Below are 24,347 nucleotides of genomic sequence, written 5' to 3' on the forward strand. Positions count from 1 at the left end.
TGTCATGTGAAGCTTTACAACCTTAGAGACTTGAGCCAGTATAGCACTATGATAACAGTTAATATGCTGTGACAGTGCACTTGATGAGTCATTAACTGCAACACCTATGGGGAGAAGAAAGAAGAGCGGCATTTTTAGTTTGTTTTATTTGTTTTTCATGTAGCTTTTTCAACGTGCTTTGAGATTGTGGGAAATGTGTGTGCAGAGGGGAGGTGTGTGCATGGAACCACAGTTCTTTGACAGGGCCTGGAATCAGGCTTCAAAGTATCCCTCCCGCTGCAGCCGGGCCAGAGCTCCGGTAGAGCCCCTGTCGGGCCATCAGACGGGGGCAGTGGTGCCTCGCTGCGGGAAGAGCTGCAGGAATCCCAGCTCCTGGCATGGAGCGGGTGGAGGGAGGGGAAACCTGGCGTGTTTTTCCTGGGGTCAGGGTGGTGGGTCTCGGCTCGGATTGCCTGCTGGCTTTCAGGAACTTGGGTTGAACTCAAGTTTTATCTCGTTGTGGCATGGCACGGGCGGAGGAGAGACCAAAACCGGTGGGAAGGAATCAAGAGTGCTTGGTACGTGCCCCTGGAAGTACACGTGCCTGCGGTGCGTTGCAGATGTGCCCACATGCCCTCTGGAGCGCAGGCTCCCTTGCACAACGCGGGAGTGTCCGGCGGGGGGGGGGGGGGGGGGGGGGGCAGGTATCCTTGCCTGTGCCTCTGTGAAGAGCGTCTGTTCTGTAATGATGCAATCTGGTAATTTTTTTTCTCCCCCCCAGAACATGAACTCTGAAATTGCTAGGGCAGCTAGCACCAAAGGGAAGGCCAGGCAGTGCCCCCCAGACCAGTCTGAGCTGGTTTTCACCCATCTTGAATCTGGGGAAAATGCTGGCAGTAGTTTTACGCTAAGGTAAGGCCAGGGTTTGGCCCCAGTCAGCAGCATTTCTGCCATTTTTGCACGGTAAGGGGTACGTGCTGCTTCTCCAGGGGTGGGCAGAGCTGTTCCGTGTCCAGTCCCCCAGTCTCGTGCTGTTTGTGGCAGTGACAGAAGCGACTCGACCTGTGAGTTGGCATAATTAATGATGACCACATCCAGTCTGCACCCCTCTGCACCGGGGCTTACCGATGGCAGTGTGGGGGAGGGGACAGAGACTCCTGGGTGGATGAGTCGGTGCTGCGACTTCCTCTTGTGTGCTGAATGTTTTTACAGAGGCAGGGACTGCAGGCCTTCACTGGTGTTAGCAAGCCTACGCTGCCAGAAGCAGCTGTGAATTTAAGGGAAATGGTTTGAAATGGGTTTAGTTTAATGAAATAGAAATGTTTGCCTTTAATGTATTAGTCTAAAGGTGGGGCTTTGGAAATAATCGTCACTTGCATCGCGTAACAACTGCAGGCTTCGTGGTTGTGTTCCACGGGGATACTGCGTGGTGGCTCTAATAATTCTCAGAAAAGAGGTCAGTTCTTGGGCCGGTAGCATCAGTCCTTGTACTGGAGCAAAATGAGATGAGAAATGGGCCTGTGTGTTCCTGAGCGCAGAACGCCTGAGGATTGCCGGGAGGGTGAACTTCACAGCCAAACACTTGCACAACTCTTATTACACAAGTGCCAGCCAGCTTAACACGAAGAGGAGGTGTGAGGTGTCCCGGGGAACCGCTGGCAGGCGGTTCAGCTCCTGACAGTATAAAATAGGCACAGCATTAAGGAGAAGGGAGGCTAACTGACTAACTTCGTTACAGTTGTGCAGCATAGAGTTAATGGTAGTGATGTCTTTCTCCCAGACCATGAGACGCTGCCTTTCCAGTCAGGGATGTTTGGCGCTACAGTAGGAGAAATCACAACAAAACCTAACCCAGCCCCCACCCTGGCTCCTCTGGGAGCAACAGCAGCAGCCCCAGCATTGCCTCGCAGTTGCTGAGCTGTGCAGCACGCCGAACCAGGGAGTTAAGCCTCATTAAATAAAGCTTTATTTAGTCCCTGGGTTAGCTTTTCAGCCCAGGCACTTCTGAGCCCCACAGGCACTAGTGGGCTGCGGCCAGCCTTGCAGATGGGGAAGGGTACGTCAGATGGACTTCTGTTCAGGTTTTTTCCCAGTCACAGCCATAGTATACGTCAGGGTAATCCAGCTCCTTTCCGAGAGAAGCAGAAGACCGTTATATTATTTCCTGCCTCCCAAGCTCAGTTTCTTGGAGAAGTGTCTGTTGTTGAAGCAACCTGTTCTGGGGGTGTCAGCTGATACACCGGAGAGAAGGGTTGAAAAAAAACCACCACCTATAACACATGTTTTTCAGCAATATTACAATAATTTATAAAGGCATCAAAACAAATTCAACTTCTATTAACAAGCTGATCTTGGAAACAGTACTTAAATTACGAGGACATCGGTAAAGTTTGAAGGCACCTTGAAAGGAGATGGAGTCAATTATGCTGCTTCCTGCAGTATCCTCCTCACTGAAACCGTCTGCCCACCCACTGCATGGCTTTTTCCTGCTGCACTTTATACAAGTGGCATTTGGCACTACTCGGTAGAGAGAGGGCGATGCCTATCTACATAAATATTTACTGTTCCATACCAGGCACAGATTCTGCACATCAGTTCAAAAGAGACAAAAACAGCTTCAGATTTTTCTCTTCCTTTGTGTTGGACAGAGGTCAAGTGATGAGTTTTCCACAGGTGCTCTTCTGACTTTTGAATCATTTTGCTCTCTGCATTCAGTAGGAACAACGAGGGGAAAAAAGGCCCCAGAGCCCAGCACTGCTGCTGCTGTCAAAGTCCACAGCAGTATGTATCAGCCAAACAAAGGCCACCCCGGGCACCAGGGACGCTTTTGTGACAACTGGATCCTGAGCTGTTTCTGTGGAGCAGGCTCCGATAACAGCCCCTGCTATACACGGCCTTAATCGAGCAGCCAAAGGAAGTGAAGTCACGCTGTGTGTAAACAGCAAAGTCATCTAGCAAGGAACAATTCTGCTCTGCAGTAACTGCTAATTACAATGTAGCCAGCCCTAAGAAAAGCACTGCTTAAGACAACGATGGGCACTTACCTGCAGTCAGTTGACTGCAACAGGGAATTAAACGTTCATTCCAGGTAGCATTTTTACAGGGGAGAGAAGCTCCTTTGATTCTTAAGATCTGAGCTGGCCCCAGAAAAGGTGCAGCGGAACCAGCAAGAGAGGAAAGATCTCTCAATGCAACCTGGTTTGAGAAAGATCTGTTGTTTCTACTGCTGGTTAACCACTTTCTGTAACAGGAGGGAATTGCTTTATGTAGAGGGTGCAGGTGGAAACAGCAAGATGCCACAGGTCAGACCAACCTGCCTTGGCTTCAGGTTTTTTTATTCTAAAGTTTAACTACACAGCAGATTTGAACTGAAGCCAATGGGGCACGCTGTCCTTCAGGAGGGAGCTTGTTTCATACAGTTGGTACAATGCGGCTGAGGCAGCCAACCACCCTCTGAGCTTACTGAGGTTTCTTGTAATGGCCTGTTTACTTAATCATCTACTTTCTGTGGGAAAAGCTGGTCATTTCATCAAGTCATAAAACCAGGGAAGCTTATATCCTTTGTGCAGTAAGAGTGAACCTTGCCCTTGGAACTTTGTTAAAGTTGCACTTTTACAACATCGTATTTCAGTGAAATCACTCCTGCCGCTACCTTTGACTGGTTTCTTTAAGCCAGCCGAATCGCCCGCTCGTGACTAGTTGGCAGGATCCTCCATCAGGACTCACACCTGCCTGGCGACGGGACCTTCATACAGGTAAACACAGCTCCACCACACTAGCCACTAACCTCGCGGCTCTTCAGCTGCCTGCTAGGGGAGTTACCTTTGGGGTTTTGATGTATAAATACATTTATTACATTTCAGTAACCTATAAATAGCAAGACTGGGGGCTATAGGAACTGCTTAATTGGGTCCCCATCCTTACAGTTTTATTAGTGGCTTTTTAAAAGCATGTATAAAATAACTCGTGTCCAAGAATGGCAGGCAGAGATCAGCAGCAGAACTGTATTAAACTAGCAGGGAAAACCAGACAGTCATATGTGGTTTAATCTGTTCAAAATATTAAATGGAAAGCAGAGCTCTGAAATTGAGGGAAGTGCCTCAAACACAATTTGTAGAGAAACACCACTGGGAAAAGAGCTTACTCTGCAACACCAGTCCTCGAGAGCTTTAATGAGCCCAGGAAGTTACAACAACTGTTCGGATCAACTGTTACTTTAAATCCAAGAATCAGATTTGTTGATAACCTCAGCACAGTGAAGAAATGTTTTCTGGAGGAAAGGAAGCTAGAAGTCTTCCATGGCAATACGCTATGTAGCAAGAGCTCAGCATTCCCTCGGTTTGTCTGTCACGTGCTCAGCTTTGTGTGGTGGCCCTCTGATACCTGAAACGGGCGTGGGCTTTGCTTGAGCTTTCACACGAGGCTTCCCGGCCAGGACACCACAGTCAGCGTGACTTTGTTCCTTTGCTCCTTCAGCATTGGGATTAGTTCCGAGTTGCTCATTCCGATCGCTGGCACTCCATTTACTGCCACTATTTCATCTCCACACCTAATCAGAAAGCAGGAAACACGCTTGTCAGGACTTGATCATCGTTAACACACACCCTAGGACCCCTAAGGTCTAGCCCACCCTGAGCCAAGATCGTCAGCTCCTTGTTGAAGCAACTTTTTCCGTCCTGAGTCAGAGGGCAAGGGAAAGGGAGGACACTGCTGGTGCTTCGAGCGGTGGCAGTGAAGGTCACCAGCAGCGTGACCAGCTGGCCAGTCAGCAGAGGGAAAAGTTACAGGAAACAAATTTGCACTGATAAACGTACTTGTCATCAAGGTCACTCCTACAGCTAGCAGCCACTAAGGTGAGTGCTCACGAGGCCAAAGCATGCTGTCACGTTGTAGTTCAACACATAAAGGTTTTAAAGTCCCGCTTGATCTGCCTACCTCTATGGCCCACCAAGCCATCTTCTGAGTGGTTGTCCTGTTCTGCTGTGAGGTGTGAAACCAGGCAGCTACCTTCCTCACATCCGATGGGGAAAGCACACTGCCGTCCTGGCACCCGCACAGGAACCCGGCTGGCCCCAGTCCTCCCACCCAGGCTCTGCCCCAGCTAGAGGCCTACACACCATTATCAGGGGAGCAAAGCCCAGCTCCCGATGCCCAAACTATGCCCCCTACTAGGACAGCAGCCTTGCTGTACAGCTCTCTTGGTTCCCAGAGATAACACTGTAAGAGAGCTCTGTGGGATTATCCAGGCCCGCTGTTTACTGTCACTCCTCCACTTGCTGTGATTACCAACCAACAGGTCAGCAAAACTGGATTTAAGTTTCCTGCACAGGAGGGCTTTTGTTGCTTTCATTGACATACTTTTCCTAATCCTAATTTTATACTCTGGCACCTCCAAGATTCATCTCAAATATCCCCTTTCTGCTTTTATCTAATCACTCAATTAAAAGCTTTACAGCCTTTTAAAATTTAACTGTTAATTCCTTTTAGCTGCACCTTTATAGAGAAACCAAAACACTCATTAATACAGGACTTAGCTTGTTACAGCTTTGGTAACAGTGTTAACTACACAAATGAGTGTGTAAGAAGTCATTAACTTAGCCCAGCTAGTTAAAAGGGTAAGAGACCGTCAGTCCCTTGTACTGATAGCATTTCTGATACAAACACCAGTGACCGGCAGGGTAGCTCACACGTACTTCAGTTTCCTGTCTCGGAAGGCTGGAGTCCCAGGCACGATGGTTTTGATGAAGAATGGCTGGTTTCCTTTGCTTTCCTCAAAGCCTCCAACAATGCTGAAGCCCCAGCTTTCCAGGTTACCTTTACTAAGGACAATATCTTGACAGCAGTGAAGATAGCTGTGGAGACAGGCACAGTCAAAACCAGAGGAAGCTTACGAGTACGTTTCAAGGAAAACTGCCTGACCAGAAATTTATGTTTTCTCTTGTGAAAAGCACAGCTGTGTAACAGCCTTGTATCTTCTTTTTAAGGATCTGAGGCAACCTCTTCGCAGGGCACATTACAGGGATAATTCTCAAAGGTGAAGGTACCAGTCCTTTAGAAATCTTCTCTTGGCATTGTCAGTGCTAGTTTAAGAGTTAACAGAAAATTACTGTTCTCTAAAGGAGTTTGTGACCCGAAAGATTCGTGAGTAACTTCATGAATTCTACTAATGAACATGCACAGTACCGGTGACAAAGCCAAATTAATCATCAACAGCAGCTACACCCATGCAATTAATGAGAATCGAGCTATTTTTATTCCATCTGTATACTACATGCTTGATACAATGAAGGCATTCAGCAGCTGCGTATCACTGATGGAAAGCAAACGCACGAGGTATGGCAGCCCTTCTTCTACTGACTACCAAATCAGAATATGGAAGGTTTTTCCTGCAGGACCTACACCCAGGATTGCTATGCACAGGCAAGATACTGGATACCTCAGAGCGAGTTCACAGACCACTGGTTTTGAATGCTGGTCACTGAGGTATGTCTTCCAAGTCAGCCTGGGGTATGCTGCAGCGCGAGGGCTGCCGTGGAGAACGGGGCCTGTAAGTGCTAAGAGCACTTGCTCCTTGAGTTTGTAGCACAAAAGGCATGCAAAGCCTTTGCGAGGCGTCTGAAAAGGTGTGGCAGGAGCGCAGGCAAGCATCTCGTGTACTCTGGCTCACAGTCAGGTTACATTCTGGCACAGAGGCACTGCCAGAGCTACACTGTGTGAAACTGCCGCCGATCATCACCCCACTGAGGTATTCCAGCAGCTAAACTTTTCCTAATAAACGTTTTTGCCGTAAGGGCTTTACTGGAGCAGTTTGCAGATGAGTTTCAGATTTCAAAAGCCTCAGTTAACTTCTTACTAGGAGAAAGATCCAATTATCTACTTTCAAACTGTAATTTACTTTACTTTTGTACAAGTTCTTCATACATAAATGTGGGCAGACCCAGCTCCAGCTTACTGATGCCTCCATGTTTTTTTTCTACTGATACCACACAAGTGTAAAAAACACACCATGAGAAAGGTATGTGACAACTAGCGTAAATAAACAGCACAGAAAGCAAGAGTGGTAAGCAGCACTATGTCAGCATAGAACATAAACAAAAGCATTAGACATTCTCCAAGAGTTTAAAAAGGCTAGAAATCAGTTTTCCATATGAAAAAGGGTTTTTAGGAAGAGAAACAGTAATTTACTGTAATGGAAAATGACTGTGAAAAAAGAATTTTAGATTTTACAGAAAGTAAAGGTGCAAGTTTTATTCTGACAAACACCCTGCTGAGTTTGCAGTTCTGCATCCCTTTCAGAGTTTGTGGAGCGTGCCGCTCCAGCGGGGCCATGGCAGGGAACACCTAACAGTTGCTGCAGAGAGAGCTCAGACGTCATGGAGACTTGAGTTCAGATACACCTCAAGGAAAAGGGCAGGAGGAAAACTGCTTTGCCACCCTCTGAGAATTATCTCTAAGCCACATAGTGCACGGTTACTGTTTTCAAGAGTCATAGCTTTACCAGAGAAAAGATAAAGTAATCTGTAATTTTGGTATTTCTAGTATCTTTAGGATTCAGCATGCAATGAATTAGGGGACACACCCCCTCCAAACCAGCATTGAGATGGTATTTCATACTATCAGTAGCTGGTCTTGGTTTAACATAATGCTATAAAGAAATCAAGTAAAGTTCCTGTTCTGTCTCCTATGACATAGACAGTGATGATGATAAACATTCAGTAGCAATGAGTAGTAGCATACAATTAACTTGGAACACTCACTTGCCACCAATTAATAACACAGCAAAGAACAGAGACGGAGTAAGTTTACAAGGACAGCAGAGCTACCCGCAGTTGTATTACAAACCAAAAAATGCAAGAAATATAGCAGCCACCTGGTTCAGTACAGCCAGTACTAGTTGCCTGAGGTTAGATGGAAAAATATTACACCACCATCCCCCTTAGGGAGGTGTTTGTATCTTCACTGGGAGTGTGCAGCACTGGCCGTGGTCACAAGTGGAAGATGCTCCAAGCTTACACACCAAGCGCTGCAGTGTGCAGGTAGCCTTAGGAGCACAGAGTGGTTTTCTCTTAGGAAGAATGTGACCAAGGTGCTCATGTTATTCCCTCTGTTACCCAGGGCCCCAAGAAAGACACAGGACCAGGGCTGTCACCTCTCCTAAAATGCTTCTGCAACAGTAGCCTGGCATATAACCCATGTTCTGCAGGGTGGGCTACAGGGGCTCCACATTTCAGAAAGAGCACATCACCAAGGGAGCAGTGATGACAGACAGTATTTGACATAAACAGAAAACCACAGATACAAGAATCACGGCCAGAATTAAAACACTGTGGGCTCAAGTGTTGCAACGACTGAATACATTTCCCTAGCCTTGAGCTTTATGCTGAAAGCTAGGACTTGAAATTAAAGCTGGGCTTCAAACTAGAAAGGAATATTTGGGTTTCCTCTAAGGAGGAAAGGACGTTTCTGTTGGATAGAGTAGTAACTGGGAAAAAAAGCTGAATAAACCAAAATCGCACAAGCTATCAGCAATAATCTTTAAACTTCCACACCGTACTGCAAAATGTTTTAGCATACTGAGAGTACATCTACTTTAGCAGGGCAGCCCAAAAGAAACCGACCTGGTGCTGAGGAGACAAGGTCTAGTTTTGGTACATTTCAGGGGATTTTCTGTAACCTATTGCTAGCGTGGTACACACAGGGTCTGTTCGTGCCAGAGCACAACAGACATTCCTCTGCAGCACTTCTGGTTGAGTCCCATCCAAACAGAACGCAGTTTGCGGGGGGCCAAAAACCCCTCAGCAATGTCAGCCAAAATACAGGAGAGGAGGACAACTGGGATCCTCGCTTCAAGTGCGCATTCCCAAGCCAAACGAAAATGCTAGCGCAGAGGCAACCTAAACAGGTGACAAACAAGGCTGCCACTTCAATTTACAGATTCTCAGATTCTCAAGCAATAATTAAGAATAACTTGATTGTGCCAGCCACAATGTCAAATAGAAATACCTTGCCTAGCCGCAAGGCAGATTCTTAGTGGCTTTAGGGAAATTGTTCATCCTACGGACAACCAGCTAGCTGGTACCAGGTCTTACTGTGAGCGGATGGGAAAACGAGTGAGGAAGCACAACAATTACAGCCATTTTTATTACTGGAAACAAGAAGGGAGATTTTGTCAGATCCTGAAATGAAATAACCTTGCTTTGTGCCTCCTAACCACCCTCACACCCACAGAAGAATGGCAGACAAATTCAAATGCCGGAATTCAGGCTGGAGCAAGAAAGACTGAAGGGTTTGCACTCAGGTTTGGGCTATCCAGGGGCAGCTCAGGGCTAGTTCATACTAGGCCTGCACAGAACAAACAGGCTGCTTCCCTGGGAGAGCAGAGGAAACCAGCAGGATGGTGCTGAATACAAGCCAAGTTAGTCACCCAAGACACAAAAGCTACCTTCCTTGGGCTGTTTTGTTTAGCATTTACAGGCTGCTAAGTAACACAAGGGTAACGTAACAGAGGCTTTGCTAGTATTTCTTCTTTTAGCTGCCTCAAGAAACAAGGCTGTAAATAATCTGGGCTTCCCACAGAAGGGTTTGGCTTTACTGTTCCACATGCATTTCCTACATGATCCTCCTCCAGTCAGCTGGAACTACAACAGGCTCGACCTTTCACAGCTGAATGTATTTTGATGAAACTGCAGAAATGAGCAAACCAGAGGTTCACCTCTCCAGGAAGGAGAAAGAAAACCCCGTTACCTGGAACTTACCGTGTTGCTTCTAAAATCTGTGCTAAGTCTATGGTCCAAAGCTCCACAGTGAGAAAACTCAACTATTCAGAATCATTTCTGCTTCATGCTAAAGATAATACAATTATGACAACCAAAAAGCCTTAGACTGAAAGAATGCCTGCCCACAGCTGAGGTGATCAGATTAGAAACAAAACAGCACAAGTATCTGTTGGTTTCTGTAATGCCACCCAGAAAGAGCCACAGAGCGATTTCATTAATGATATTTTAGCAGGGACTATATCTGTGTTGATTATATGTCAATTTAGTGCCTCAAATGCTAGAACCTATACTTCTGATTTTTTGTGTTAGTTCTCTTAGGAAAAAAAGGCTTTCAGGAACTTCTGATATACAGTTACTGTCCAACAGAAGCGGGGGGACGATGGGTCACACCATAAAAAGCAGTGGAAATTTCTTATGCATTCATTATACTGTGAGCTTGTTGACAAATAAGGCTTTCTGCTGCCTTAGTGCTAAATGAAAATACCAGTAATGCTTCTAAGTCAACCAACAAAGCAATTAATTTCTAGTATTTTAGTGAAAGTCAACTCTGTGATTGAACAAATCTCTGTACAGTCACCTAACATACCTAGGCAATCCAAGCCATGTGATCCAGAGGGGAGACCAACTGAATCCTTGCTCCTTGATGTCCAGAGGTGGCTCTGACGAGTTCAGTGAGAGGACTTCCAAGGCTTTCAGTACAACTGAGTGGGAAGCTGCATTAGATTTCAGTGCCGAGACAGCTTCATAGTAGTTCAAATGAGTCAAATCAATGCCATTTATGCTCAAAAGTACATCTCCTGTTGATTAAAGACAGGATTATTACAGACCTTTCGCTATGAAGCCCATTTCTGACTCAAGGTCTCATATGGAACCAAGCTTCCAGTCTCACTTTAGTGCCCAAGTCCAACTTTCACTGAATCACCAACACATACCCCGCCCCCCAAAAAAAAACACCAAAAAACCCAACCCAGTTCTTCAAGGATAAAGGGTCTGAGATCCTCCTTACCTCGCTTGATTCTCCCATCCCTGAAGAGGCATCCAATGGGCTGCACACTTGTTACATATATAGGGAGTTTGTTTTTGTTATCCCTTCCACCTCCAATCGTTATTCCTAAGGATTCCTTTGGTTCTTTTTTTATTGCAACTGTCTTTTCATGACTTACATATCCCTGAGGTAAATCCTACAAAGGAATCACAGTATAAAATGCATCTTCATTAATGCAATTAAATGAGAAGTCCAGATCTGGAAGAAAATAACAGAACATATTGTATCTTTAATCCAGAACATTTCAGCAGTGTTGCCAGATGGCGAAGTCAGCTTCTCACGTACTTGCTCTGGGTAGAAATACTACCCTGTATTTCCAACAACCACAACCAAGGCACTGCTCGGCTAATGATCCCACATTCTTTTGCTGTAGAGAGATGCTTACTCCGAGGAGAACAATTTTGCACTGAAGAACAAGCTACAAACGCATTCCAAAGCCATTCATATCAAGCAATCAACCTCTCTCTGACTACTACTAAATGTTTAGGTTGCAGTGAAAGCACATGTTATAGTGCGTGCTGTAGAAACAATACATCAATGATATTCAAGCATTTAAATCAAGGGACCACACTCCAGCCATTTCTGACAGCTACTTAGTAAACTCCAGAGACATTTAAACACAGAGGTCTAAACAGTTGTAGCAAGTTTTCTCACTCAAACAGAAGTTCTAAACACAGAGCAAGTCTCTCTTGGTACAACAAGCTGGTGATTCTCCTCTTGTTCATACTGTTTCTTATAATATGCAAACGGATGGCAGATGAACACTGAAAGTCACAGAAGCATTACTGTGTAATTTGTGTAGTTTCTACTTCTGCCCCATAAAGCCCTCTAGCTCCAAACCAGAAGCATAACTTAGTGTCCTTGTGCAATACCCTGAACCTGTTGTGCTTGAAGGACGTCAAGAGGCAAGTCCCAAGAGTCTCATGGATGGTAAATTTCCCATTGCACTTTCCAGACAAGAAGGGATTAAACACTGGTTCTGCATAAACATTAGAGACATTTTGACATGTTTTTTCCCTAAAAACTGTGTTTCCCAGTAATGTTCCATTCTCCAGTGACAAAAGCCACAAACCTGCTGCTTTTCGATAGCCCAAGAAGAAATGGGGCTACTGATCCATCTTACATGATAAATTACCATCACAGAACAAACAGAATAAATCTGCTAGACCAAGAATAACGAGTACTTTTGCCATTAATTACAAAACTTACCTTCTGGTAGTTAGATTTTCGTCTATAGTGATTCTGTTCTAGTCGTCTTCGGTGGTGCACCGGGCTTCCTCCATTGCTACTGCTGCTGCTGCTATTATTTGATGTGCTGCCATCTTCTACTGGGTCTGACAGCTGTACACCTGGCTGCCTCAAGATCACAAAGTTCACTCTTGATTCAGTGGTCTTCCAGGAGAAACAAGAAGAGTGTAAATAAAACAGATAGAAAAATAAATTAGAAATTACAGAAGGCCCCTGCCATTTTCTTAGGGAGACAGAAGGGTTGGCATCGCTGTCTGCAAAGGGTCTGAAACAGGGCTACGCAATGCGATGGAATGGTTTTTTGTGAAGAGCCACAGAATCCCATGGTAAAAAGAAAAAAGGAATTAGCAAATGTCAGAAAGAACAGGAGCAGAGGCAGGCTTCACTCATGCCTCTCTCCTCCACAAATGCCAAACAAGAGAAAGTGGAAAGGGATGATTAATTCCTCCACTTCAGTAGAAAAAACTAAAATAGCATATTGTGTTGTGATACAACAGAACTAGAACACTGACTGGTCCACACAATGGATGACCATGATACCAAGCACTGGATGCTTTTTCTTTTATCATAAAGAAACTTGTTAAAGCTCTTCCCCTCCTAGCTTATGTACCACGTCTATTGTTCAACATCTCCCACCCATTTTTTTCCCAGAATACCTGAAGGCATGACCTTTTGTCTAAGACTGCTGCCAATTAAACACTTAACCAGCTGTATGTTTGGCCTTGGCAGAACTACAGGGAAAGTAGTCACTATTGTTACTGCTCTTCTAATTTGGTTTGTTCTTCCAGATAATTGGACAAAACCTTATTGTGAAGGACTCCACTGGGGTAAGGCGTATGTGCTTACTTGGGACATTTCCTGCAGTAGATGAGAGAAGTATAGTTGCCACTCTCACTTCTCAACATGGGATCCTGTTTCCCTGGTGCCACAGCACCCTGGCGCCACAGCACCCTGGCAGCAGTGAATTCCCTGTCCTCAGAAGAGGGACTGCATCAACTGTTTTGCAGTTAGTTTCTTTTCTTTTTTCTCTTTTCTCTCCTAGTACAGGAGAGTTTTGTTTTCTGAAACAGAAAGCCTCTTGCCTCCAAAGTCACTTCAGATAGAGCAATTTTTTTCCAGACATGTCAGCACGCATCCATGTCTTCAGAAAATACATTGTAAATATCACGTCCTAAGATGGGGATTTGCTCTTTACTTCAGCCAGGAGTACCAGACTACATACAGATATAGATATAGATATATATATATATGCACAGCCACATGTACTGTAAGTGGTATTTAACAGGTAGAAGGACTCTTTTTCTGCAAATGGTTTGCAAGCAAAATTAAAATTACATTTAAGCAACAATTTTAATTAGTCCTCAGATGAGATAATGTTTGGAAGGCTCTCAGAGTTTTACACAAATGTCGCTTCAAAAGGAATTCAATACCAAACCTAATGAAGCCAGTTCTGAGACTTTGGTTACTGGTTGCAGTGGGATCAAGAAAGAGTTCCTCCTATGGGAGTTGTATTTGCATTTGTGGAATGCAAACAAGATTCTAAGAGGCCACAGAATGGAATCACATCTATAACATAAAAAAGGATCTTGCTACTGGAAATTTCGCTCTTTTCTCCCATGCTACTCTACTCCTCTGCTGATTACCAGGAAAAGAACTGGCTCTCCCCCACTGCTGACCTCAGATCCTTTCCAGGATATAAACAGTATGTGATGAGATTTATTGTGTCATGATCTTTAGATAAAAACAGAAACTGAAGGTCATTGCCTAGAGAGATAAAGAATTGAAACTGATCTACATGATATCTGCTGCACATGTAGTAATCCTTAACCAAAATTCCTTGCCCGCTCCTTTCACCAAAACATTTGGCATGCTGCAACAGGAGTGCATTCCTATTGCGCAGGAAAAGACCACCTCTCATCTACCCATTTAATGTTTAAAATATTTTTAGCCTGAGGTGCCTCATGTTGTTTTCTAGACTCCTTTCCCAAACACAGGTAAAATGGGGAGAGGGCTTCAAATTAGTCAAAAGGGTTCCGTTCTGTGCTGCCAGCCTATCACATCTCCCAACAAACACCACCAGTTTGACTGTCTGAAGCATGAGAGGCTGTTCTAATCTCTCCTTGTCTCTGTTACGTGCATCTACACAGTGCATGCAAATATTCACTCTGCAAGAAAATCTCCACACACCACACCACAAAGGAGATCCAAGTGCCTTAACTGATCTAAAGTGCCATAAGCAACCGACTCGCTTTATATTTGTCAGAAAAGACCCACAGTGGGTTCCAACTCTTCATGTCTGTCTTCATTTGGAAGCAGTGCTTCCCACACATCTGCAGGGAAGTCACTTTCCCAAAGAGGTATTTCAGGGAATGCAGTTTGCTCTAGCGCATTCTGTTAGTCCTTGGGTCAGAACAGGAGCCCTGCCATCAACACAGACAGCTGCGGAGTCATTAACCATACAACCTCAACACATCATAAATTACCTGGATTATCTGCGCAGCAGCCTCAGGTGTTCCTTGCCTCAAATCCTGGCCATTTATTGACAGGACTCTGTCATTCCGACTCAGCTTTCCATTTTTGGCAGCCAAACCTCCCTCTAACAGATCTAGAATAAAAATCCCTGCCTCATCCGTCTTCCTGATCAGTTTGATTCCCAAAGGTTCAGATCGGTCTCTCTTTATCAAGGTAACGTGGATCACTTCCCTATTTGCAGCAGAAGTAGAATCCTGCTGCACAGTCTTATTGGAAAAACCCTTCTCCTGCAGGACCATGAGGTGAAGAACAGGACCTGGGTGGCGCAGGAAGGAGACAGCTTGACAGTGAGTCACACTGCTGATGTTGACGCCATTCACCTAGAGAGACAAACAAAACAGAGTCACTAATCAGAACCTACATAATTTAGGCACTGTCCACAATGCGGATCATCACAAACTTGGATACAGGATGTACAACTCCCTGTGCAATGCTGTGACTGAAGCAGCTGCTTCTGATGCATGTAAGAGAGCAGAGTTTCCTAAGGAATGCAGAAGAAAGTAGATTAAATCAGATCATAATTGACGGTGAATAGGTGAGGACAGGGAAAACGCAGGACAACTCACATAACTAACAAATCTGAAACTGCAAAATATTAAATCATTACATCCATCCCGTGGCAATGCAGAACTGCTTTCCCTTAACCTCCAGCATTCAATACACACTTGGAGAAGAAGACTCAGACTGAGACTACCCATCCTCACTTTTAAGTTGAAGAGTGGTCCATAGTCTACAAGCTCCTGGAATCATCAGTCTAATCATGCTTTTACCAGGATAACGGAGAAACTACTTTTCACTTTGTCTGCTGTCACTTAAGACTCTGAGCAGTCTTTTTTTGGATGTTAATAGGGCTAGTAAGTGTGGGGCCTGTCCTATTTACAGCCCAGCCAAGACTGAGATATGTACAATTCAACTGGATAAAACAGAAGTTACTCTATTGGTCTAAGAAACCAACGTGGGGATTGTATCAGCTGCTTGTGCACGTGGGGCTGCCAGTCCTTACTGAAGTCCACAGTCCAACGGATAATTAGGTCTCTATGGCTTGTCAAATGATTGGGAAGCTATAGCCGGGAGGTGCTAACAGTTCTCGCTGCATGTAGGCTTTACTGCTGCATACAAGCTTGTCGCCTTGAGTATCCCACTGCTATCCAGTATGCTTAACCTGGAAACTACATCTGGCCGTGGGTCAGCACAGCATGAGGTTGGTACTCTTTCTTACTCACATTACATATCTGATGCTTACTTCAAGTCGTAAGGTCTTAAACTTTGGACCTGCCCATTGAGAACATGCAGCTTAAGCAACACAGTAGAGCAAGCAATTATAAGACTTCCTAACTAGAGCAGAGTCCTTTGGAGAGAAATGGTGCTACTGGGTGAAATTTATCAGATTGAAATCTTTTTACTTTGCCCAAAATGGTCTAAATTTCAAAAAGCTACCAAATATACGAAGTAACGATGAGTATGACTGGAAGGAACCTCAAAAGTCTGCTTCTCAGACCCAGCAGACACACAATGTCTGATCAGTGCTTTAAAACCCCCAGCTGTAGAGATTTCAGTTTTTCTAGGCAACTCTGCCCCCCCAGCCCTCACCTCAAGTCAAGAGAAGCAATGGGACTACCAGTGGGGTTTTACGTACCTCGAGTATATGGTCCCCAGGTGCTATTCTTCCATCTGCAGCAACAACAGAATCCCGCAAGACTTCCTGAACAACAATGTTTCCTAGTGGGGTGTCTTTACCTCCAACTATCCTCATCCCCAGCTCTTCCTCCGGGTCTTCTCGGTGAATTTCAATTGTGGTTGTTTCAGCCACAAGACTAGTTCTCTGGGGGAGGTCTGATTGTGGAAATTGAAGAGGAAAAACAACACATTAATATAATTTTCCTTTACATAGCACCACAAGATTTGTAATGCTGGCAGGTTGTGTTCAAAGTAGCATCTGGAGGGAAAGCAGCTATCAGGAGAGGAAAGAATAGGTCAGATTTAAAGCTTTTAAAGTCTCTGTTTCTTTATAGTTTCTTCAGAACGTTTCCCATCTTCTCCTAGCTTATAGCAGATTTAAACTCTTGCATTATTATGTCTGGAGTTTTATTAAAGGGCACTCGGTATGTTTCACTTACCTTTTAGAGATTTCTTTTTCTACTGTGACAGCTGGCCTACTAGAAGCACACACATAACAAATGCCAATTTCCACAATGCTCATTAGAGAAGGGGACTACTGAGCTGTAATTACTGGTCTGCCACTGGGGTGACTTTACCACAGGCAGCTCACTGCAACTTCCCTCCTCTAATTTCCTTTCCTCCTTTTTTCCCATCCCCCCTGTAAACAGGAGTAATGTTTACCTATTTCACAGCATCCTGAAGACTAAGCAACGCTTCTCAGACACTTTGAAGATGAAAGTTCTTAGCAAGTCATATTAAATCTACCAGCACTGCAACATTTAGGCAGGCCAACACTAATGAAGCCAAGCACACTGCATGTTAGGGTGAAAGGCAATTGTCACACAAGAGATGCAAAACCAGCCCCAACTGTACTTCAGGAAAAAGTCAGCAGAGAAGTAAACTGACCCGTGTATTAACTCTGGCACAGGAGCAGCAGTTGCCAGCTCCAGCACCTGCACACTGGAAACTGAGACTCACTTTGAAACAAGGCACAGAGATTTCCATGCCACTGCCTTCTAACAGGGGTTGAGACAAGCAGTCCTCTGCTGAAGTGGAGATGGCTAGGCTTTTATCTGCAAGGCTTTCATAACTGACTATTAATCCAAAAACTAAGTTATGCTATAAAAACACACTTGCAGCACATCATTAGGGAGGTACTGACCACTCCAGGAAACTGACTGCATATTTAACTTTAACTTCTTAACAAGATTAAGAAGAAGCTGGAACATTTCCTAATTACTAATTATTTGGCTTCTGCAAGTGCTTTACGTGCTCCATGTTCACATTGACAGGGACTGCTTTTGTTTCTGCAAAGAATACTGCAGATATTCACTGCAGTCTAACAGATTCTCTGAATTGTCTGTACAGACAATTTTGCGTTTGTGAGCAGACCCTGCCACACCTGATGCACATTAACGCATCTCGCTTCTGCTCAAGGACAAGCTGAGGAAAGAGATTGCTCTGATGGCTGCTAATGGCTGAATAGGGTTGAGGATATCTAAGAATGTTGGGGACACTTTAAAAATGGAACTGTCCAAGATAATTACCTCATTTTTATATTATAAAAAGTAATTACATAATTACATTTCTGTATCAAACTCTCACCTTCTTCAGTCTCCTCAAAAGCTGGATTAACCAGTCCAGGCTCTGCAGTCCCTAGTGATACCACGGCAGCTGCAGAGCTTTCTGCCACAAGTGACGATCCTCCACTTGGTACCTCTGGATCCTTGGGCGTGTTTGTCTCCACCTTGGTAGAGAGATCTTCCTTTCCTTTGGAAATGGAATTCTTTTTCTGCTGTAGTTCAGATTTGTATTTCTTGAAACCAGGACACCTAGCAAGAGATTGTCAGTCACTGTAAGTGGCTTGTCTCTGCCTGCGCAGTTAACTCAGCACATGCAAGCTCTGACTGACAAAAGTATGTGAAGAAGCATATTCAAGATGTTACCAGCTGCAAAGCTCGTATCACAGATGCTAAAATTTATTCTCATTTGACCTTCAGTTTCTACTAGTATCAACTTAAGAATGGGCTTGTTACTTTATTACTTTCAAAATTATTAAGCAAATTATTTTAAAAAGGAGAATGTAATAGGAATGGGAGTCTCCCTTGCTAAATATTTACTTGGCAAACAATGAAGAAAACAATACCTCTTGAAATATAAGCAAATACTTAGCTCTGACCTTTTAGGGATGACTATGAACTTATCTTTATGCAAAGCAAGCGTCTCAAGTTTCAAACTCAGCCTTGAATTAGGCTTTGTTTTTAACAAACGAGTAACAGCAAGAGCAGCAAGCCAGGCTTGAGCTTTTTTGTTGTTTTTGTTGCTAAATGAGACCTGATCCTCAGACAGCACTCCACACAGGTGAGGGCTCTACCAAGTCAGGAGCAATATGGAGGTTATAATCCCAGTGACTGCTCCTCACAGGAAGGTTCAGGAAGTAATCCTGTATTCAACAAAATGCGCTCTGTATGCAGCTACACCACAGCCAGCCTATCTCAGCAAAAACGAGTGAGGAAAACCAAGCTCTTTTACCCAGAGCACTTATAAAAAAGGTGGCAGGTGAGAAGGGTCATGCATGCAAAAGCATCACTTGCAGAGACATAAGTAGTATTGGGTGTTTACCAGAGTCACTTTTCAAATTAAACTCAACTATTTACATTCTGGCTGAACAAGTCTCATCGCAGTATTACTTCCTGTGGTTTACTCCTAGTCAGTAAGATGACCCTGAAACTTAAAGACAGAAGCTGACTGATCCACCAATGCACATGTCCCTCTTAAGATGTCAAGAAACAAATTCATTTTGCAGAGGGCAGAGAAGTCCTCCAAGAAAACAAGTTTCTAGATGCTTCTTATTTCCTTAAGTCTCCTGCTCTCAGTTAATCTCAGTTAAAACTAAAAAACAGGAACACTCAAATCCCAGTGTAAATTTTTTCTTTTTATTTTCCATTTTTCTGTCTAACTGTGCTCAGAGCCGAGGTAAAATAGCCTCAATTTTTAGAACACACCTTCTCCAAGAAAGATACAAAGAACTATGAAATATATAAGAGAACGATACCATTTCCAGAATGCCTCTAACATAAACATTCAAGGGTGCCTCCCTCTGTTGTGTTTAACTCCTGTGCCAGAGGGATTAGCAAGTGACATAAGTTTACTGATACCAGAGTAGATTTGTCACAGAGCAGAGAGGAAGGCCCAGCCCTGCTATGGGCCATGGCCCCAGCTACACACCAGCCCCACAGCTGTGCAGCCCTCTCCCTGCAGTCTAAGCGTTCAACCCTGCCTGGGAACAAGCAAGCAGTACAAAGAACTAGATGAAGAAAAACAAGATTATAAACTTTCACAGTTTAAGGGGCACACAAGCATCTTCCATCGCTTCCCCCGTCTCTAAAACAAGCTCTCAGCTCATGAGTACCAAAGACACGCAAGAACTGCATGGATACACCCCTGGCTGGAACTGCAAAGGTATCCTAAATGGAACCGTTCCCTGCACGCTGGCTGACCTATTTTTAAAACATGTCATTGCCATAAAAAGCTACAACATGGCTGAAGGGAAACAAGTCTGTTGCATTTCTCATTGCCCACTGACAAAATACACACTGCCAACGAAGGTCTACTTCTGCCTGCAGTAGGACTTGTACTTAGCTCCCTTTCCTGCAATCATTAACTAGGTAGGAACAAGTGTTTTTCAAGCGCCATGGCAAGAGCTCTTTGTCACCTGCATTTCTTTTGAAGCTACAATATTCTGCCTGCCAACAACACAACCAGCAGTGGAGGCACCAAAACAAATCTCTGCTGACAAGTGCAAGGGAAAAAAAAAAGTCTCCCTTCCTCTGCACAAGGGGGAAAAAAAGGAAAAAAAATAGTATTTTTCAATTGCTTCTCCTTCTCAGCAGGAGACTGAGAGAAGATAATGGAATTATAAGTAGGTGATTCAGCAACTGCATAATGTGCAGCTTGGAGGGACTTACATTATTTGGATCAAAGACTTAGGTATTGCTCATCTTAATTGGACCAATTAAACTGGCAACCCTGCACAATCCCTTGCTTCCAGAGTGTTGACTTTGTGCCCGTCTGTTTTCGCTGCACAAGTGAAACAAGAATAAGCATGTTTGTAATAATTTTCAGAGTCAGGTGCCCCAGATCACAGCACACAAATTTATATATATTCAATAGGTTTTGTGTCTGTGGACAACTTGCATGCAAGCAGGCAAGCACCTCACCCTTCGCCTCTGTGACACATGTGAGCTGGCTTCCCTAACACACACACAATTAAACTGTCTTCACCCACCCACCTTGCTGGCCTCACCCTCTGTCATTTCTGGTGTCCCATCTTGCCCCAGTTTAAGAACTGTTCTCAGAATGGATCTTTCTGGTCAGAAGCACAACAGACAGATGTCATTATACAAGCAGCAATAATAGCATGTAAAAGGAAATGCACCTGTTCTGCAGATGAGCTTCTAGTTCACAGCGCTGCATTGTCTGCTGACACTCTGCCTTGAAAGGACAGAAGACAATCAGCTTATCCAACAGGTTTCGAACTAGAAGGCTGGACTTGTGGCACTGCTGGAAAGAGAGCTTTTTCCGATCCATGGGACAAAAGTTATACTCCTGCATGAAGTTTTCAAGGCACTTGAAACAGTATGTATGTCCACAGGGAGTGTCCATAGGTTGGAGCAGAGGCTGAAGGCAGATATGGCAGATGAGTTCATCGTCCACTTCATCCTGGAAGTTGTAGAGATGATTGTCCAACAAGAGGTGGAACTGACCACACTCACAGCAGAGTTCACTGACTTGGGACACATGTTCCTCTCCTACGGGATCAGCCATGATAGCCAGCATCAGGCACTTTCAGCCCAGTGCAAGGGAACTTGTCACGTAGTCACTGTCTGCCTGAGAACCTCTAACGAAAGGGAGAAAAAGAGATTTTCAGCCAAATGTCCACTCTAGATATAGCCAATTAAAAATTAAATTGTATTCCTGCCTTAAGTCCTCCCCCACAAATCTTCACCCCCACCTACCCCGCCCTTAGGGCTCTTCCTTCCAGAGAAACCCTGTGAATGATCAACCCGGGGATCAGAGAATGCAAGGACCTCATTCAGCAAAACCTTTTAAGCACATGGATGTACTGAAGCTTACATTACTTTACACACAGCAGTGACACAGACTGAATAAAACCCTGCCAAATATATGAACTAGAAAAGCTTAGACAAAAGCTGTGTGCTCTTGAGGGAGAATAATCCAGAGAGGGAAGGGAAGGAAAAGAAAAGATAACCACGACAGTGATTTTTAAACTGACAATTTTTCTCTCTGGCTTTCCAGGTTATACCGAATACTTGAATGATACGTATGGTGAAACATCAGTTTGGGGACTTCTGGTTGTTTGGATTTTTAGTTTGTTTTGAGGAGGGATGAGGAAAAAGAAGAGGAAGAAATTTCAAAAGAAACTTAAGTCTAAACCACATTTCCTTCCTTTTAAGCCCAATCCCTTCAAAAAAGTTTGTTTTAACGAACAATGCCTTGCTCCCCACTCATCCATGCCTAAGTTCACCCATGGAAACAAATTTCCTATAAAAAGACTAAAGCTTCCTAAGTAGAAAAAAAGGTAAAGAATTGTCACATTTCGTTGTAACATTACAGGAAATCTTGAGCTTCTTACAGTTAGGGAGAATAAGATAAGGGACAAACTTGAGTTCTTTGCAGCTGCCACTCTACTGATTTTAATACAGATATCTTCAGTCATTCCATTTTTAATCTTGCCTTTTGTAATTAAATATAAAATTCACTTGAGTTTGCTAGCACATTACTCCACAGGTACAGAGACTACTGCAGGAAGGATTTTTTAATCTGGCAGTTATTTTAATGAAGAAGGAAATGTGGTACTAGATGAAGTTCATGCTGTATTATGCAGTGGGGGAGAGGTTGTTGTGGTGGTGGTGAGGCTTTCTTGGGGAATTTTGGGGTTTATTTTAAAAAGTTTATGTAAAAATCCCAGAATCTTTTACAATAAAAAAATTGCAGAACTATGATGAAATGGAAAATTTCTGAGAGACGGCTTGGAAAACATCTGAAAACAATTGCTTTATCTGGAACAGGTAAAAGCCTAAGCAAGAGTGAACACTGGTCTGCACCAGTGCCTGGAGGACATGGCTGGCACACAGCAGCAACTTTGGAGGAGGGTAGGCAAGAACAATAAGATAGCAAGAAAGGCAAGAAAAAATTAGTCATGGGTTTCTAATAAAAATCATACATCACTCCAATTAATTGTCAAGCGTAAGTCAGCTATTTAATTAAAAGGATAACATATCACAAACAGAATCAAGCCATTTTACAGGCGAATTTTTACCTAGCCATAGAAACTTCAAAAAGACTAAAATATTACTGTCACAGTTCCAGGTGGGTACAGGGCATGAGTTGTTTGCTTCTCCTGCTGCTGCAGTGCCAGAAAGCATCTTACCCTTGAGGAAAGCACTTAGGTTGGATGTATATACCTAGCTCTTCTGTTTGCATTTACTTCTTAACTCTTGCGTGACTGACTTGGAGCTCCCCAAAAGCGAGAAGCACAGTTCACAGACAGCAGACAAGCAAACCAGATTTATTCATGCCTGCTTTCTTAGAAATACCCCTATTCTTTGGTGCTTACCTCCATCTGAAACAGGCATCCCTACTGTTTGCCTCACAAAAAGTCTTCATTTGATCTTGAATTATCTTACCAGCAAAAAGCAAACATTTCAACATCAGACAATCACTTGACGTCACCTACCAATTCTAATCAATCAGCTCAGCACCAGCAGTTAACAAAGCATCAAGCTTCCAAGGCAAACATCTACAAATAAGCGATACTTGTGCTTCAGGTTGTATTTGCATAAAACTTTGGCAGGTGATTAAACAAATCTACTTTCTCAGCAAAAACAAACCCCACGGTAATTTTGCTGATAAATGGCTCTTATATGGGGGTTTTTCAGATTATTTACCAAATTCATTCTCTGCTCTCTGTGATTAAAGGTTATACAAGATGAATCCCATTTATGAGTAATTTCTAAACTTGTGGAAGATAAAAGTATCACTACAATCTTGCTGCTTTTTTCTTTCCTGTAACTCAAAGCTGTTATGCCCCCTCACTTCTAGATCCTCGAAAACAAGGGAGAAGATTTCATTCAAAAGTGCCAAGGTAAAGTTTACTTTTACGCTGCTGTCCTTTCAATAAGGATGACGCTCCTGCAGACACCAGGGAACCTAAGCCTGACACCTCCGAGATGAAACCCAGCCCACACCCTGAGGCAAGGCAGGAGTTCGTGAGCAGCAGGGAGGACAGCAGGCTCCAACAAGCCTGCCGCTTCTTCAGTGATTCAGTCAGAAAGCAGATGTTCTGTAAGAGGAAAATTGCTAACATCTTATTCAGCAAAGACTACTACTTCAGTGCAACAAGATGGATTTTAAGTGTCTAGAAAATGCACTGTTTCAACAAAACAGGCATGGTTCCTCTCAGCTTGCTTAGACCAATTTCACAGAGTCCATTTAGAGACCCTAGGATTCTGGCTTTGGAGGTGAAGTTTGACCTATACTCAATCTTTTGCAGTTTCTATCAAATCTGTTACTCGTTCTAACCTCTGAAGGTCTGAGCAAGCACAACCACCCCTTTCGTTCTTGTGTTGCTCTTGTCATAGCGATCCTCCTCTCTAGCCTCCTTCCAGCTAAGTGGCACGTTCCCTGCTCCTGCCCTTCTCCATAGCACTGGGATCTCTCCCTAGGCCTCATAAGTGTCTTAGCTTCCACATAATACACATGATAGGAGGGAATCATAAAATAAGGATCTAGCTTGGTCCCAAGGTACTACTTACTGACTACATCAAAATATTAAAGACTGATGTATACATATGTTGCTGCTCTAATGAACTCTGCTGTTCTAAAAGTACAATGCAAGGAATGCCTCTGGAGTCTGAATTATTTAGAAAGTAATACACCCCATTCCTATACATGACAAAGAACTGAAAAAAATAAACTAGCAAAAATATCTTTATATCTCCCCATTTCGTACCCTGTGTGGGCTAGAGAAAAAAATTCATTGGGATCACCTTTATCTTTACTGTATCTAAAAATAAAAATAAAAA

General features: G+C 43.8%; 1 protein-coding gene across 1 annotated transcript in view; it reads right to left on the bottom strand.

Annotated features, from left to right (window-relative positions):
- Window positions 1-4,119: 4,119 nt before the first annotated feature.
- LOC101910578 (ligand of Numb protein X 2-like) overlaps window positions 4,120-24,347 on the bottom strand; it is a 29,952-nt gene continuing 9,724 nt past the window's right edge. Inside the window, exons 2-10 of the mRNA XM_005235681.4 lie at window positions 20,678-21,139; window positions 17,845-18,071; window positions 16,217-16,413; window positions 14,532-14,900; window positions 12,010-12,192; window positions 10,762-10,936; window positions 10,342-10,552; window positions 5,673-5,831; window positions 4,120-4,528 (exon numbers count right to left, since the gene is read on the bottom strand). Of these exons, the coding sequence (XP_005235738.2) occupies window positions 4,393-4,528; window positions 5,673-5,831; window positions 10,342-10,552; window positions 10,762-10,936; window positions 12,010-12,192; window positions 14,532-14,900; window positions 16,217-16,413; window positions 17,845-18,071; window positions 20,678-21,078 (2,058 nt within the window). The 5' untranslated portion in view covers window positions 21,079-21,139 and the 3' untranslated portion in view covers window positions 4,120-4,392. The remainder of the gene's footprint in view (window positions 4,529-5,672; window positions 5,832-10,341; window positions 10,553-10,761; window positions 10,937-12,009; window positions 12,193-14,531; window positions 14,901-16,216; window positions 16,414-17,844; window positions 18,072-20,677; window positions 21,140-24,347) is intronic.

The sequence above is a fragment of the Falco peregrinus genome, chromosome 13 (assembly GCF_023634155.1).
Source record: "Falco peregrinus isolate bFalPer1 chromosome 13, bFalPer1.pri, whole genome shotgun sequence".
NCBI classification, from domain to species: domain Eukaryota; kingdom Metazoa; phylum Chordata; class Aves; order Falconiformes; family Falconidae; genus Falco; species Falco peregrinus.